The 13567-nt window shown below is 43.6% G+C and overlaps 1 protein-coding gene across 3 annotated transcripts in view; it reads right to left on the reverse strand.

Moving 5' to 3' along the window:
* Positions 1-651: 651 nt before the first annotated feature.
* Positions 652-13567, reverse strand: part of Ddhd2 (DDHD domain containing 2) — a 29088-nt gene continuing 16172 nt past the window's right edge. For 2 of the 3 annotated variants that reach the window (XM_021169791.2, XM_021169790.2), the window contains exons 11-18: positions 12303-12398; positions 10111-10194; positions 9850-10005; positions 9133-9235; positions 8838-9008; positions 7100-7259; positions 1749-1856; positions 652-1433 (exon numbers count right to left, since the gene is read on the reverse strand). In XM_021169791.2, coding sequence (XP_021025450.1) covers positions 1775-1856; positions 7100-7259; positions 8838-9008; positions 9133-9235; positions 9850-10005; positions 10111-10194; positions 12303-12398 — 852 coding nt within the window. In that variant the 3' untranslated portion in view covers positions 652-1433; positions 1749-1774. Of the gene's footprint in view, positions 1434-1748; positions 1857-7099; positions 7260-8837; positions 9009-9132; positions 9236-9849; positions 10006-10110; positions 10195-12302; positions 12399-13567 lie in introns of those variants that run through there. The other variant, XR_002378527.1, reaches the window with a different exon arrangement.

A 13567-nucleotide genomic window follows, 5' to 3' on the forward strand; every position in this document is an offset into this window, starting at 1 on the left:
AGTGTTCCATATACCTGGGACTCCTTAGTAGCTTGCTCATCCAGTATTACCCATGAGCAGGAAGGCAGGCCAGGCCTGAGAGCCACGCTTGCCTCTCTAACGTCCAGGGCACAGTGCTTCCCTCCCTTTGCCTGTCTGTAAAGGGCACTGCCATCTGAGGGTTTCAGGGCATGTTATGTGCAGTGCCTCGGGATACCATGATAGGTTTACAAAAGAAGGAAAAAAATCAAAACACAGCTCACCTCTCCTGCCACTCTATAAAGAGTCCTGTGGAAATCAGGAGATAATCTACAGAGTTAAATAAAGGACAATCGTGAGGAGGACAAAGATGACGGCACATGCTAAGGAAGGGAAGACTTAGTGTAAAGTCACCTTTCCTCATGATAAATGTGCCTTGAGTTATCCAGATTCAGCTCCCAGTGCACAGCACACACAGCTGCTCCTCAGACCCTGTAGACATGGGTTTCCTTCAGAAGCTCGCATGCTCAAATCCATGACTGCCAACTGTAGTAAACAATTTGATGGTACCTCAGAAAGCAGTGACGCAGCCGGGCAGTGGTGGCGCACACCTTTAATTCCAGCACTCGGGAGGCAGAGGCAGGCGAATTTCTGAGTTCGAGGCCAGCCTGGTCTACAAAGTGAGTNAAAAAAAAAAAAAAAAAAAAAAAAAAGCTGTGACATTTATGTCACATACTTCCTTTACTCAAGTGGAAGGAGCAGGTGACTTAAATCGGTGCTACAACGTGAACAGCAGGGAAGGGCCATGTCATTTCAGGTTGACCTTCAAAATAAGTATTACCCAGTAATGTCCTCAACTTCACCGCTGGCTTGGAATATGGTGTAAAAGAGCAGGCACACAGTTAATACAACCTTCAGGGTTACAGAAGCTGAAGCAGTTGTGAGGACCAGCACCAGTGGTTCTCCAATCCACCCACTGACAGTGTTCAGAGCAAACTGTGTTATTAGTAAGCTTCTGTCTGATCTTCATATCATCTAGGAAAGAAAAGCTGGCTCAAAAGCCAGCAGCTCTCCCAAATCCAGTGATGCTCAGCCCTCCAGCACAGAGAACAACAGAGGGCCAGGAACCCTAAGTACCTCTACATCTTAATATACTCCCACCCGTACAGTTTGTAAGGATAAGGAGGGACCCCCCAAGCCCCGTAGACAGACTGTATTCATTCCCATGTAAGAAGCAAGGAAGTGCTGCTGTTAAAGCATTGGGATATGTAAACGTCCTAGCTACACTACCTGCTGAGCGTTCATACAGAGCAGTGAGTGCCCCCCCCCCCCCACTTTCCAGTAGTCTCCAAAGAGGGTTCTCTTGGGAAGATCCCGTGGAGTAAGGCAGGCAGCATGCAGGACACAAGGTAGCTGAGAAGGAAGCTGCAGCAGCAAGCGTGTGGATTTTCAGGACAGTCTCCCTCAGTATCCATCTATGGGAGAGAGGGGGAGAAGGTCAGGGTGGACACCCAGGGGAAGCAGCTACCAGAGAATGCCACAGTAGATCTAATACAGACTTTCCAGGTTCCTGTCTGGAGGCTGGGTGGTAACTTGGGATCCCAAGCACAAGGTAAGATGTACACCAATCCTTTTCTGAGTGGACACTGGACACTTCCTGTGAATTTTAACCAGTGTCCTCGAAGTGAGTTTTACCTAGATCTCGGGGATGTAGACAGAGCTGTACAAAGAGCTCAAGGTTCCAATGTTCCTTATAACGTGGTCAACACTTCACTGCATTAAAAACTTACATTAAGCAGCCACAGATGGGTCAGTTTTACTGTAAAGGCTGGTCAAGGAAGATACCCTGGGTTTGGTAGATCTCTTTGAGAACCAGCAATACTGTATCTTCAGATTCCCTGTGGAGAGAAAAACTTACATTGAGAAAAGACAAAACCGTCTGGTACCATATGCTTTTCATGTAATCTATACAAATACCTTAGCTTTTTATTAATTTTTACTACTTTAAAATATGTGCCTTAAAGGTCCATTGCTAGTGGTTTGGGAGGTGGTCTGGAAACAGGAAGAGGGGTGCTGGCCCCTTCCATCATAAAGGCGGTAAATGACTGCTCGAGGCAGGCCTCACTCTAGCCCACGCTGTGCCTGGAACTTACTCTATGGCTTAGGCTGGTCTTGAATTCACAGAAATCCTCCAGCCTCAGCCTCTTGCCTCAGGACTACAAGCATAAACCCACTCTTAGCTCCCAGAGGCATTCTTGAAACAACAGGAGCAGCTGTCCGTTCATCACCTTCATTTTTAAACTTATTTGCTTTTTAGAAAAGGCAATAAGATTGTATGACCCAGAATTCCCAATGTAGCAGATGGGGTTAGAGAGAAGGCTCTGCGGCTAGACGGGGTCTGAGCGTGGAACACAACACTCACATGAATCGCCAGGCTGCTGAGCCTCGGATAGCTAACAGCATAGTGACGGCTGAGTGCTGAGGCTCCCTGGTCACCTCACATGAGCACATACGTATTCATGCACACACACATAACCCATACAGAGAGAAAAAAAATATGTAATATGCATATTTTACATTTATAACCACTTCCTGGTTTAGAGTCCTTTTCCTAAACACCAGCTTGAGACTCTCATCTTTCTCACTCTGATACCCCTCCACCCCCTGACATCCAGCAACTCGCAAACTTCCACTGCGGAGCCTTGCTACATTCTCTAGAATTTTCTCATTTTTTTTGGAGACATTTTGCTATGTGACCCTGGCTGGCATTGAACTTGCACATATCTTTCTGCTCCAGCCTCACAAGTGCTAAAATTATAGACAGATCCTGCTAGCTATCTTGCCTCATGCTCAGAAAACCTGACTCTCTAGTCTATCTCCCTTCTGAAGCAGCCAAGGGGACCCAATGCCATCTTCCTGGTCTCCGTGGGCACACTGTATGGCACATGGTGCAAAGACATAAGCAAGCAAAACACCCACACACATAAAATAAATATAGCCAGGTTGTGTTGGCACATGCCTTCTTCAGCACTCTCTGAGTTCGAGGCCAGCCTGGTCTACAGAGTGAGTTCTAGACAGCCAGGACTGCACAGAGAAACCCTTTCTCGAAACACGCCCCCACCCAAAAACCCACAAAACTTTAAAGACAGAAAGAAAAAAATCAGTTCAAATTATTCCAAAACAGGAAAATGAATTAACTATTTATTTTGAAAGTCATTATTAACCAAAAGAAGGCCAAAAATGAGAGACTAAAAATGATTATCCCTCACAAATAGGGACACAAAACTCTTCAGCAAAACACTAACAGTAATGCACTCGCACAGAAGGACCTGCCATACACAGCAGGCCACACCAGGGAGCCACAGCTCGGGTCTACATTGAAAACCAGTAAGGAAGGAGTGACCATACCATAGGAGCTCTGAGCATTTGCCTTCCCAGGAAGCAAGGAGAAACTGGGTAAAAAAGATTAGAACCAACATTCTCAAAACTATGAAAGTTAGTTTTAGAACAGTTTTAGATGTCTACATAGTAAGGTCCTATATCAAAAAAAAAAAAAAAAAATCTTGTTAATCCCAGCACTCGGGAGGCAGAGGCAGGNGGATTTNTTAGTTCAAGGCCAGCCTGGTCTACAAAGTGAGTTCCAGAACAGCCAGGGCTACACAGAGAAACCCTGTCTCAGAAAAAAAAAAAAAAATCTTGAATGTCTCTATTAAAAAAAAAAAGGCTCTGGAATGGTCAGATGGCTCAGTGGCTAAGCACTGCCTGCTCTTCAAGAGGACCCAAATTCAATACCCAGCACCTACATGGTGGCTCACAACTGTCTGTGGCTCCAGTTCTAGGTGACCTAACATCCTTGTACACACACATGCAGGCAAAACAGCACTGTATATAAAATAAATAAGTTACTTAACAACAACAAAAAAGAGGCTCGCCAGGCGGTGGTGGTGGTGGCGCACGCCCTTAATCCCAGCACTTGGGAGGCAGAGGCAGGCAGATTTCTGAGTTTGAGGCCAGCCTGGTCTACAGAGTGAGTTCCAGGACAGCAAGGGCTACACAGAAAAACCCTGTCTCAAAAAAAGAACAAGATTTTGTTTTCATTTGTTTGGGGGATTTTTTTGTTTATTTTTGTTTTATTTTTAGACAGGATCGCAAGTGATAGCTCTGGCTGGCTTCAAGCTCAGATGTCCAACTACTTGTTCCTTTTGGTGTTAGGATTGCTGGCAACAAAATGTTTGTTCACACACACACTTGTGTAGGTGGGATTATTTTAACAGCTAACCCTTACACCCCACAATTCCACATGCAGGGCCCCACAATTCCACATGCAGGTCTCTCAGCTTAACCTCCACAGAGAAGGCCTGGGGATCAAGGCCAGAGTCTGACCTCCAGAGGCCATGTAAAAGCCGTGTGTCTGGTGTGCATCTGAAATCGCAGCACTCCTATGGTGAGATGGGAAGAGCAGCCAGGATAATCTGCTAGACACTCTCAGGCCAGCCATTCCACAGTATGTGTAGCACAGTGGCATGAGAGAAACCAGGCCTCAGCAAGGTAGAAAGCAAGAACCAACTCCCAAAAGTTGTCCTCTGACCTCCACATGTGGGCCACAGCACAAGTGCTCACACTCATGCACAGAATAACATAAATACTTTTAAAAAGAGAACTCTAGGGGCTGGAGAGATGGCTCAGCAGTTAACAGCATTCACTGACTGCTCTTCCAGAGGTCCTAAGTTCAATTCCCACATGGTTCAATTCACATATACACACTCACAATAATAATAATAAATAATAATTAATAATAATAATAGATTTTAAAACAACATTTTAAGGGCTAGAGAAGATGGCTCAGTGGCTAAGAGCACTAGGAGCCACATGAAAGCCAGGTTAGGAGGCATGGAACTACAACCTCAGGACCTGGGGAAACAAATGGGACTGGTCTGTCCCCAGAGCTCACTGACCAGTCAGCCTGGCCTAATCAACCAGGTTCAGAGAGACTTGTCTCAAAAAATAAGGTGAAAACATGAAAGAAAGGCACTGACAGTGACCTTTGGCCTCCATCTATAAGTACAGATGGTGCACATTGCCTGCATGCACATGTGCACACAAACACGTACATACATCACACAAAAATCTATTCTCAAAACACAAAAAGCTATGGGAAACACTGTAATGCCATGTAATGTCCACTGTATGTGATGAGAATGTAAAGTGGACACTCTGGGCCAGGGAGAAGAGTCAGTGAATACAGCATTTCCTTCCTGCGAAGCTGAGTCGGGTCACCAGGACACATGCATACACAAACACTAATAAATAAATATGATAAATGCTTTTGTAACCTTTGTTCGGCAGCATTTACCAAATATTACAAACGCATATAGCCTTTATGCCAGCAATTCCATTTGTAAGTAAGGCTTGAGTGGATGGGGCAACATGGACATGCTGTAAAGAGTAAAAGGTCTACCAGCAGAGGACTGACTTACAACTGTGATAAATTAATAAAGGGCAACACTTGGGCTGCAGATGGCTCAGCGAATAAGAGCACTGACTGCTCTTTCATAGGTCCTGAGTTCAATTCCTAGCAACCACATGGTGGCTCACAATCTTCTATAATGGACCTGATGCCTTCTTCTGCAGGAAGACGGCACTCATATACATAAATAAATAAATCTTAAAAAAATAAAGTGGAACATTATGTCTAAAAAAATGAAGAAACGCAAAAGTATCAGTAGACAAGGCAGAAGATTTGTCTATCTACATCTTAAAGGAAATCTTTCTTTCTCATTACTACAAGACACATGACAGCTGCATGTGGGGACACCCACTACCCTGGCCCAGGATGAGATGGAGTGCTTGCGCTCTCTCCCCCTTCCCTCCCTCTAAATTATTTATCTTCCTTTGAATTTCACACCACTCAGAAAAAAATTAATCCAGACTAGGAGATGCATTCTTTCTTGTCTAGCATTTTGGGCTCTGAGACAGGGGCTCATGTAGCCCAGGCTAGTCTCAAACTTGAAACAGAGCAGCACATGGCCTGGAGCTCCGGATCCTCCTGCCTCCACCTCACAAGTCCTGGGATACAGCCATGTACCAACATTTCCAGCTTTAAAGAAAAAGTTTTTAAATTAGGTTTAATTCTGTAATAAGCAAACAAACAAGACCAGTGCACTAGCTTAGCTGTAGAGGTATGTGCCACCAAGACTGAGCCCTTCAGCTTAATTCCACAAGTTGTGCTAACTCCCACTTACATGCTATAGAACATGCACACACAAATAACTATAACTAAGTGTTTTTAAAGAAAGCATTGTAAAGAGAACATATTTCAAGGGCATTACTTTAGCTCCTTATAGTGAATGGTTAGGCTAAGCTTTAGTTTGGCATTATTTACCATATCGAGAGGGCAGTGATTACACCAGAATTACCCCTTATCAGAGTTCCACTGATAAATTCCTCAACATAAAACAAGGTCACAGCAAACCTCCTGCCCCAGCCTCCAGAATACTTGATTACAGGTGAGCATCTTTTAAAAATACTTCTCTGTGCCCATCTTATTGTTCTAGCTTTATTTTTCTTTATTTCTGCTTCGTTGGTGATGAAACTGTATTGGTAAATGGCACAAAATTTAGTAACCACCACTAATGATCTACAATCCATCAGGCAATTAATTATATTTAATAATAATACATGTGACAGATATTGTGAATGCTTTTAAATGGGTCGCTTTCTTTTATTTCCTTTTCTTCCCCTAACCCCTTAGTAGGGTAAGGGAGGAGGATTTCAGAGGCTGCCTACACACTTGAAATCCTCCAGATTCAGCATCACAAATGCTAGAGTTACAGGCATGAAAGCATTGAAAGATAAATGTTAAAGGTCTGAGCCAACTGGGGTGAAGCTGGGTGCCAGAACTTCCGAGACCCTGCTCAACCCTAGAGAAGCCAAAAGGGAAGACAAGAAAACAGAACACGCCGGGCGTGGTGGTGCACGCCTTTAATCCCAGCACTTGGGAGGCAGAGGCAGGCAGATCTCTGAGTTCAAGGCCAGCCTGATCTACAGAGTGAGTTCCAGGACAGCCAGGGCTACACAGAGAAACCCTGTCTCAAAAAACAACAACAAAAAAGCAGAACACAAAACAACAGAAACCACTCACCAGTAGCATAGATGGCTTTGTAAAGCAAATAAATATTCATTGAAACTTTCAATGGGCTTCTCTTGTAGCACGTAGTCAATACGCTGGCCTCCATTCAGCATGCCCACATTGATGGGAGCCTCTTCTTTAACTTCCACAGGAGGCTCCTCTGTGTTGGCTTCTGGATACAGAAGGGCCATTGTAAGGGGCTAAGTACAGGACTGGAGAAATGACTCTGCTGAGGTGGCTAACTGCTTACCCTGCAAGCTCGAGGGACTGCACTCCTATCACCAACACCCAGACACCCACCAGAAAGCTGGAGGTGGCAGCATGAGCTGTAATCCCAACACCAGGGAGGCAGAGGCAGGAGGACTGGGCGCCAGGTGATGAGCTCCAGGATCAGGGAAAGGCCCGAATGACTAAGTCTAATAAATAAACGTAGTCTAAATGAACTAAGGTCGAGAAAAATGGAGGAAGACACTCTGGCCTGCACATGCATGCATACCAACACACACATTGCACACATGTATATGTGCCCATGAAGATGTACACACAGACAGACAGACACACACACACACATACACACAAACACATCCATCTAAAAGACTTTGCACTCCCTCAGACCCCATGTTTACTTATAATGAGGTACTCTGCTCAGAGCTCCCTTCTGTCTTCCTCTCAATTTTTTAAGTTCCTCAAGTCACACTAATTTTGTTCAAATTCTTCTTCTGATCAACACATCTCATCACCTGTACATCCATGAGTCAGGTATCTTGAATTTTATAAACTAAATGCAAACCAAGAAGACTCTATAGGAAACTGAGTATCCTAGCTAGTCCTCAGCAATGGAAACTGATAACACACACACACACACACACACACACTTCACCTTATAAAAAGTGTAAGAATGGCTCAGCAATTAAGAGTACTTACTGTTCTTGAAAGAACTTACTGTTCTTAATTCCCAATACCTCCATCAAGGAGAGTATAGCCCCTGTGACACCAATACCAGGGGATGCAGTGACTCTGGCCTCTGACAGCATCAGGAACTCACTTGATACATACACACACTCAAGAATGCACGCACACACACATAAGAGTGAAGACAAATGCTGTTGAAAGGGAAGGGAAAGGAAAAGGAGCTTGCAGGCTGGCTGGGCAGGTTCGTGCACTTGCTCATCTTCCAGAGGGACACATTTAGTTCCTAGCACCCATGTTGGGCAGCTCACAAATGCATGTACCTTCAGCATCAGGGATACAGTACCCTCTTCTGGCCTCCACTATTCACACAAACACATAAATTATTATTATTTTTAAGTAGAAACTTAACAGTAGGATTTTGTTTTGCTTTTAGGGATAGGGTCTCTATGTAGCCTTGACTAGCCTGAAACTAATTATGTAGATCAGGCTGGCCTCAAACTCACAAAGATCACCTGCCTCTGTCTCTGCCTCCTAAGCAGAGGGATTAAAGAGTTGTGTCACCATGCCTAACAGAGTAGGCTTTTAACATTATTCAAAAATCCAAAGTGGGAAATGTTTCAAGGGTAGTAAATAGCTTCTTTTGACATTTTCCTCCTCACACAAAAATTTCATCCTAACTTTCAGCAATTAAAATGCAGGAAAGGTTAGCATAGCTCAAGGTCAACTATGACTCACAGAATAGACCCTACATAATTAAAGGGAAAGGGAAGCAGGCCCTGGGAAAGAACTCCACAGCACAGCATCCCTCCTCGGGTCATTTCTATGTCCTGTCACTGACCATTGGACTTTTCTGAACTTGATTCGGGTTCTGCCTCAGTTTCTTCTGCAGTTTCTGAGGCTTGTAAGGCAGGGTATGGGCCTCTGGTGAAAGACTTCCAGGCCATCCTCAGTGACCCCAGCAAGTTGTTCTTCAGGTCCATACTCATCCTGGTCAAGCCCTCTCTCAGTTCTGAAACGTGAGTGAATAAAGTATGCTGTGAGATGTCAAGGTTAAAACAAAGAACAGAATTCAGTCCACTTAGTTTATACTCACCAGCACATCCAGAATTATCAAGGTCTATTAACAGACTCACCTAAGTGCATCCGCTTCCTGCCTTTGTGGTGTGGGATCAGCATTGGCTCAAACTCTATTCCTGGGGCCACCATTGGCTCAATCCTATATGCCACAGGATCAAACTGCATAGGAAAATAACAGCTAACTATTCATCCCTAATAAGACAGAGTGAAGAATTATGTATCTGAGATAAAAATAATTACATTTATTTTGTAAAGAGGTACAGTTGTGGACTGGGAGATGGCTCAGGCAATACAGTGCTTGACCTGCAAGGGAACTAAGTCTGATCCCTAGAACGTATATTAAAAAACAACCAACCTGACAACCTGTAAATCCCAGCACTGGGAAGGTGGAGATAGGCAGATCCCTGAGGCTCACTGGCTAGACAATCTAGCCTGCTTGCCAAGATACAGGCCAGGTCAATGAGAGGCCCTGAGCCCCCCAAAAACAAAACAAAAACAAAAACCCATCAGACAGCACTGAGGCTGTCCTTGGGCTCATACACCTGAATACACACAGCTCTCCTATCTAATCACTTCTTAGCTCAGGCTGTCCAGCCACCAGCTCTGCAGATCAGGCTGGCCTAGAACTCAAGAGATCCATATCCCCTACCCCCCAAGTGCTGGGATTAAAGGCATACACCAGCGCCAGCTCCTAATTTCTTCTTCCTAATCAATACTAACAACTGTCTAATTTCTAAAGAATAAAAAACATATAGCAGCTATTCAATGCTTACTGGATGGTAAATATTGAAGAAACCTTTGCATGTAGGGAATTTATAATTAGGGTCGATCCTTCGTAACCCTCGGACAGTAAGAAACATTCCGATGGGCGAGCCAAAGGCGAAGAAGATTTCTGGTTTGTAGTTGAGCCTGGGGTATTTTACAGACACCTGGAAGGAGGAAAAAAGCCAGTCCTCATTAAAAATGAGTCTTATCTATTCCTACCAATGACTAGTAGAAAAAAACAAACCCCCAAAACCAAAGAGTACTTTTACCTGCCCAATGCCAACATCCAGATATTCACCATTTTCCTTGGAGATGTTTACCTCAGAGGTTGACATGGCTGGTTTATTAATACCCTAAAAAGAATAAAAGAAAAAAATAGTTTCATGGAAATACTATTCCCTGGAAATAGCTGCTACAGTCAAAGGAAAAGCTTTAAAATGGCAACCAATAATTCTATGTAGCGTCCCTTACAAAACAAGATAAATGTACTAAAAAAATGATAGTTGCCGTATGATATGAGCTGATAGCCCTATGTGCTTCAAAACAATGGATGAGGGGCTGGAGACGGCGCAGTGGGTAAGACTGGCTGCTCTCCAGAGGACTTGGGGGTTGGTTCCCAGCACACACATGGTAGCTCACAACTAGCTGTAACTGCAGACCCAGAGAATCCAATGTCCTCTTCTGATCTCCATGGGTACCAGGCACACACATGAGTACACAGACACACATGCAATCAAACATATAAAAACAAAACAATAAAATAAATCTTAAAAAAAATAAGTAAATTCTAGGCATGGTGGAGCCCACCTTTAACCCCAGCACTTGGGAGGAGTTAGAGGCAGACCCATCTTTATGAGTTAAAGGCCAGCCTGATCTACATGTGGGTCCTAGGTTAGCTACAACTACACAGTAAGACCATGTCTCAAAAATATATAAATAAAAATAAATTACGAAAACATTTTGGCACCAGCTGGAATTTCAAGTAACCATATGACAGGCAAAACACCCGTTGCTAAATTCTACAAAGTGTATGTGTCTGCAATGAAGGCAAATGTGATGTCTCTCTGGGGGTTGCACATAATACAAATACTGGATCAAGACTTGGATCTTACCAGCTGTGGTATAGCACACACCTTTAAGGCCAGCACTCTAGAGACAGAGGCAGGCAGATCTCTGTGACGTCCACGCAAGGCAGTTCTACACAGTAAGACCCTATCTCAATATAATGAATGAATGAATTAATGAATGCATGCATGACTTGTGTCTTACAAAGACTTGGGTCTACTGAAAAGTTGAAAAGGAATTAATCACTACGGCCTGAAACTAGGTATAGTGCCCATGATGCCAGCACTCAGACACACACACACACACACACACACACACACACACACACACACACAGACAGAAAGGACATATACAGATCTTAATATGCAGTACTTTGCTAAATGAAAAAGGGCAGTCATAAAAGGCTATATATGCATAATTTCACTTGTATGAAAATTTACTATTAAAAAGAGAAGCATAAACACAGAGACTGTCAGTGGCTGGCAAAGGCCGCAGTCATACGCAATGATGACTACAAATCAGTACGGGATGTGCTCTGGAGTTGATGGAGACATACTAGAATTAGTAGGAATGGTTATAAAAAATAAGGAAGCCTAAAAACAACTGGATTTTATATTGCAAAAAGTTAATCATATGATATGAATCACACTGTTATAAAGATAAATCTAAACAGTAGGAGCTCTAGGAGAAAGACGTGAAAACAAAAGTGTATCTAAAGATGCAGATAAAGAAAATATGTTTAATTTCTAAAAGAAGAGCCAAGTCTAATGATGAAAACTACTCTGTCAAGAGTGGTAGCCCTCATCTGTAGTTCAAACAATTTGGCTAAGGAAAGAGGAAGCCAGGTATAGTAGTGCACACACCTTTGATCCCAGCACTTGGGAAGCAATGCTGGAGGACAACTTGGTCTACATAGTGTGTTTCAGGACAGTCACAGCTACAGAGTAATACCCTGTCTCAAGGAAAATAAAAATGCCAGGAGTGTGAAGACACTTGAGTAACATAGAGAGACCTCACCTGGCCAATACACAAAACAAAGACAGCAGCACTGGCTGGGCTTGGTGCTGCAGGACAACAGTCCCAGTTACTCGGGAGGCTTGAGGCAGGATGGTTTCAAATTCAAATTGAAGTCTCCCTGGCCTATAGAGTGAGTTCAAAACCAGCCAGGGCAACTTAGTGAGACTCTGTCTTAAAATAAAACATTTAAAAAAAAAAACAATCAAGCACCCAGTTTTCAGGTGCTTGCCTAGCATGGGTAAGGTTCTAGACTTCATCCCCAGAATGGAAAACCGCCCAGAGCAGTACTTGGTACGCAGGGTGTCTATCTCACAAAGCATAAAGATACCATCAGTGTCAAAGAACCTTCTCACGCCACTAAGCCATTTTAGACACATACCACTGAATTCTTCCTGCCACTGAAATGGTTCAGTATCTTCTTTCTGGGTCCTAAGGGGATCCCCATTTCCTGAAGATCTCTGTCTGTACATAAAGCCTAGGCATAAACAACACAACAGGTTTGTTTTTTAACTTCTAAGCAAAGTAAAATCAATGAAATGTTCTAGACTCTAAAGGAGTCAGTCTTGTTCTTGGTTCTACACTGATCCAGCTCCCTTAAGGTATAACACACAGTAACTTTGATAACGAAAGTCTGTCTTAATTATAAGATAACCCACCAAGAAGAAGTATTAGTAAAAACTACACTGTCAACAGATAGTCATAGAATACTATATGAAAAAGAGCAATTAGGAAAGCTGGTATCCAGTGATGGTTAGACTGAGACTCCTCCTGATGGACAAAAGCTGTGAGGACTTTGGCTAACACAGAAGGATGACAACGGGTTAACATCAAAATCTCAGCATAAGTGCCACTCACTTTAGTGGGGAAGGCTGTCCTTCCCTCTGCATTCTTAACTGCTGTGTAGTTTCCATGCAAGTGCACTGTAGCTGTCTTCAGACGCATTTTCTTCTCTCCGGCCCTGTTCACTTTGGACCCACTTGCTCCAGCCCAAAGATTTATTAATATTTGTACGTACACTGTAGCTGTCTTCAGACACACCAGAAGAGGGCGTCAGATCTCATTACGGGTGGTTGTGAGCCACCATGTGGTTGCTGGGATTTGAACTCAGGACCTTTGAGAGAGCAGTCAGTGCTCTTTACTGGTGAGCCATCTCACGAGGCCCTCCTCCTAAGTTCTTAACTGTGTAATTAACACAGTAACCAGCTCCATGTTACTAGCACCCTATTGCGCATGCCTGATCATAGTGGGCACTTATTAAATACCAGCTAAGTGAACCGATGTATCAAATCAGAAAAAGCACAGCAAAAGTGAGAGAAAGAGAATACCAAGAGTGCAGCACGTTACCTAGGAAGCTGTAAGAGCTGGGCAGCTCCTCTTAGACCACTCACATCTGCTCTAAGCTTGCTTAGATCACTCTGATATGTGCACAGCAATATGGTCCATGGGAACCCTGAGCTCCCACACAGCAAGGATCCCTCCCTTCATTTGACAGAATGCAGGGAAGCAATGCTGAAGCCCATCATGAGTGGTGAGATATGTGGAAGTAGAGAGCTCCAAAGGGCACGTTCTTGGTAAAAATGTGAGGATAAAAGAACTGAGAATTGCTTGGTGTCACATTTAAAAGCCTATTCTTTTTTTTTTTTT

The sequence above is a fragment of the Mus caroli genome, chromosome 8 (genome assembly GCF_900094665.2).
Source record: "Mus caroli chromosome 8, CAROLI_EIJ_v1.1, whole genome shotgun sequence".
Taxonomy (NCBI): domain Eukaryota; kingdom Metazoa; phylum Chordata; class Mammalia; order Rodentia; family Muridae; genus Mus; species Mus caroli.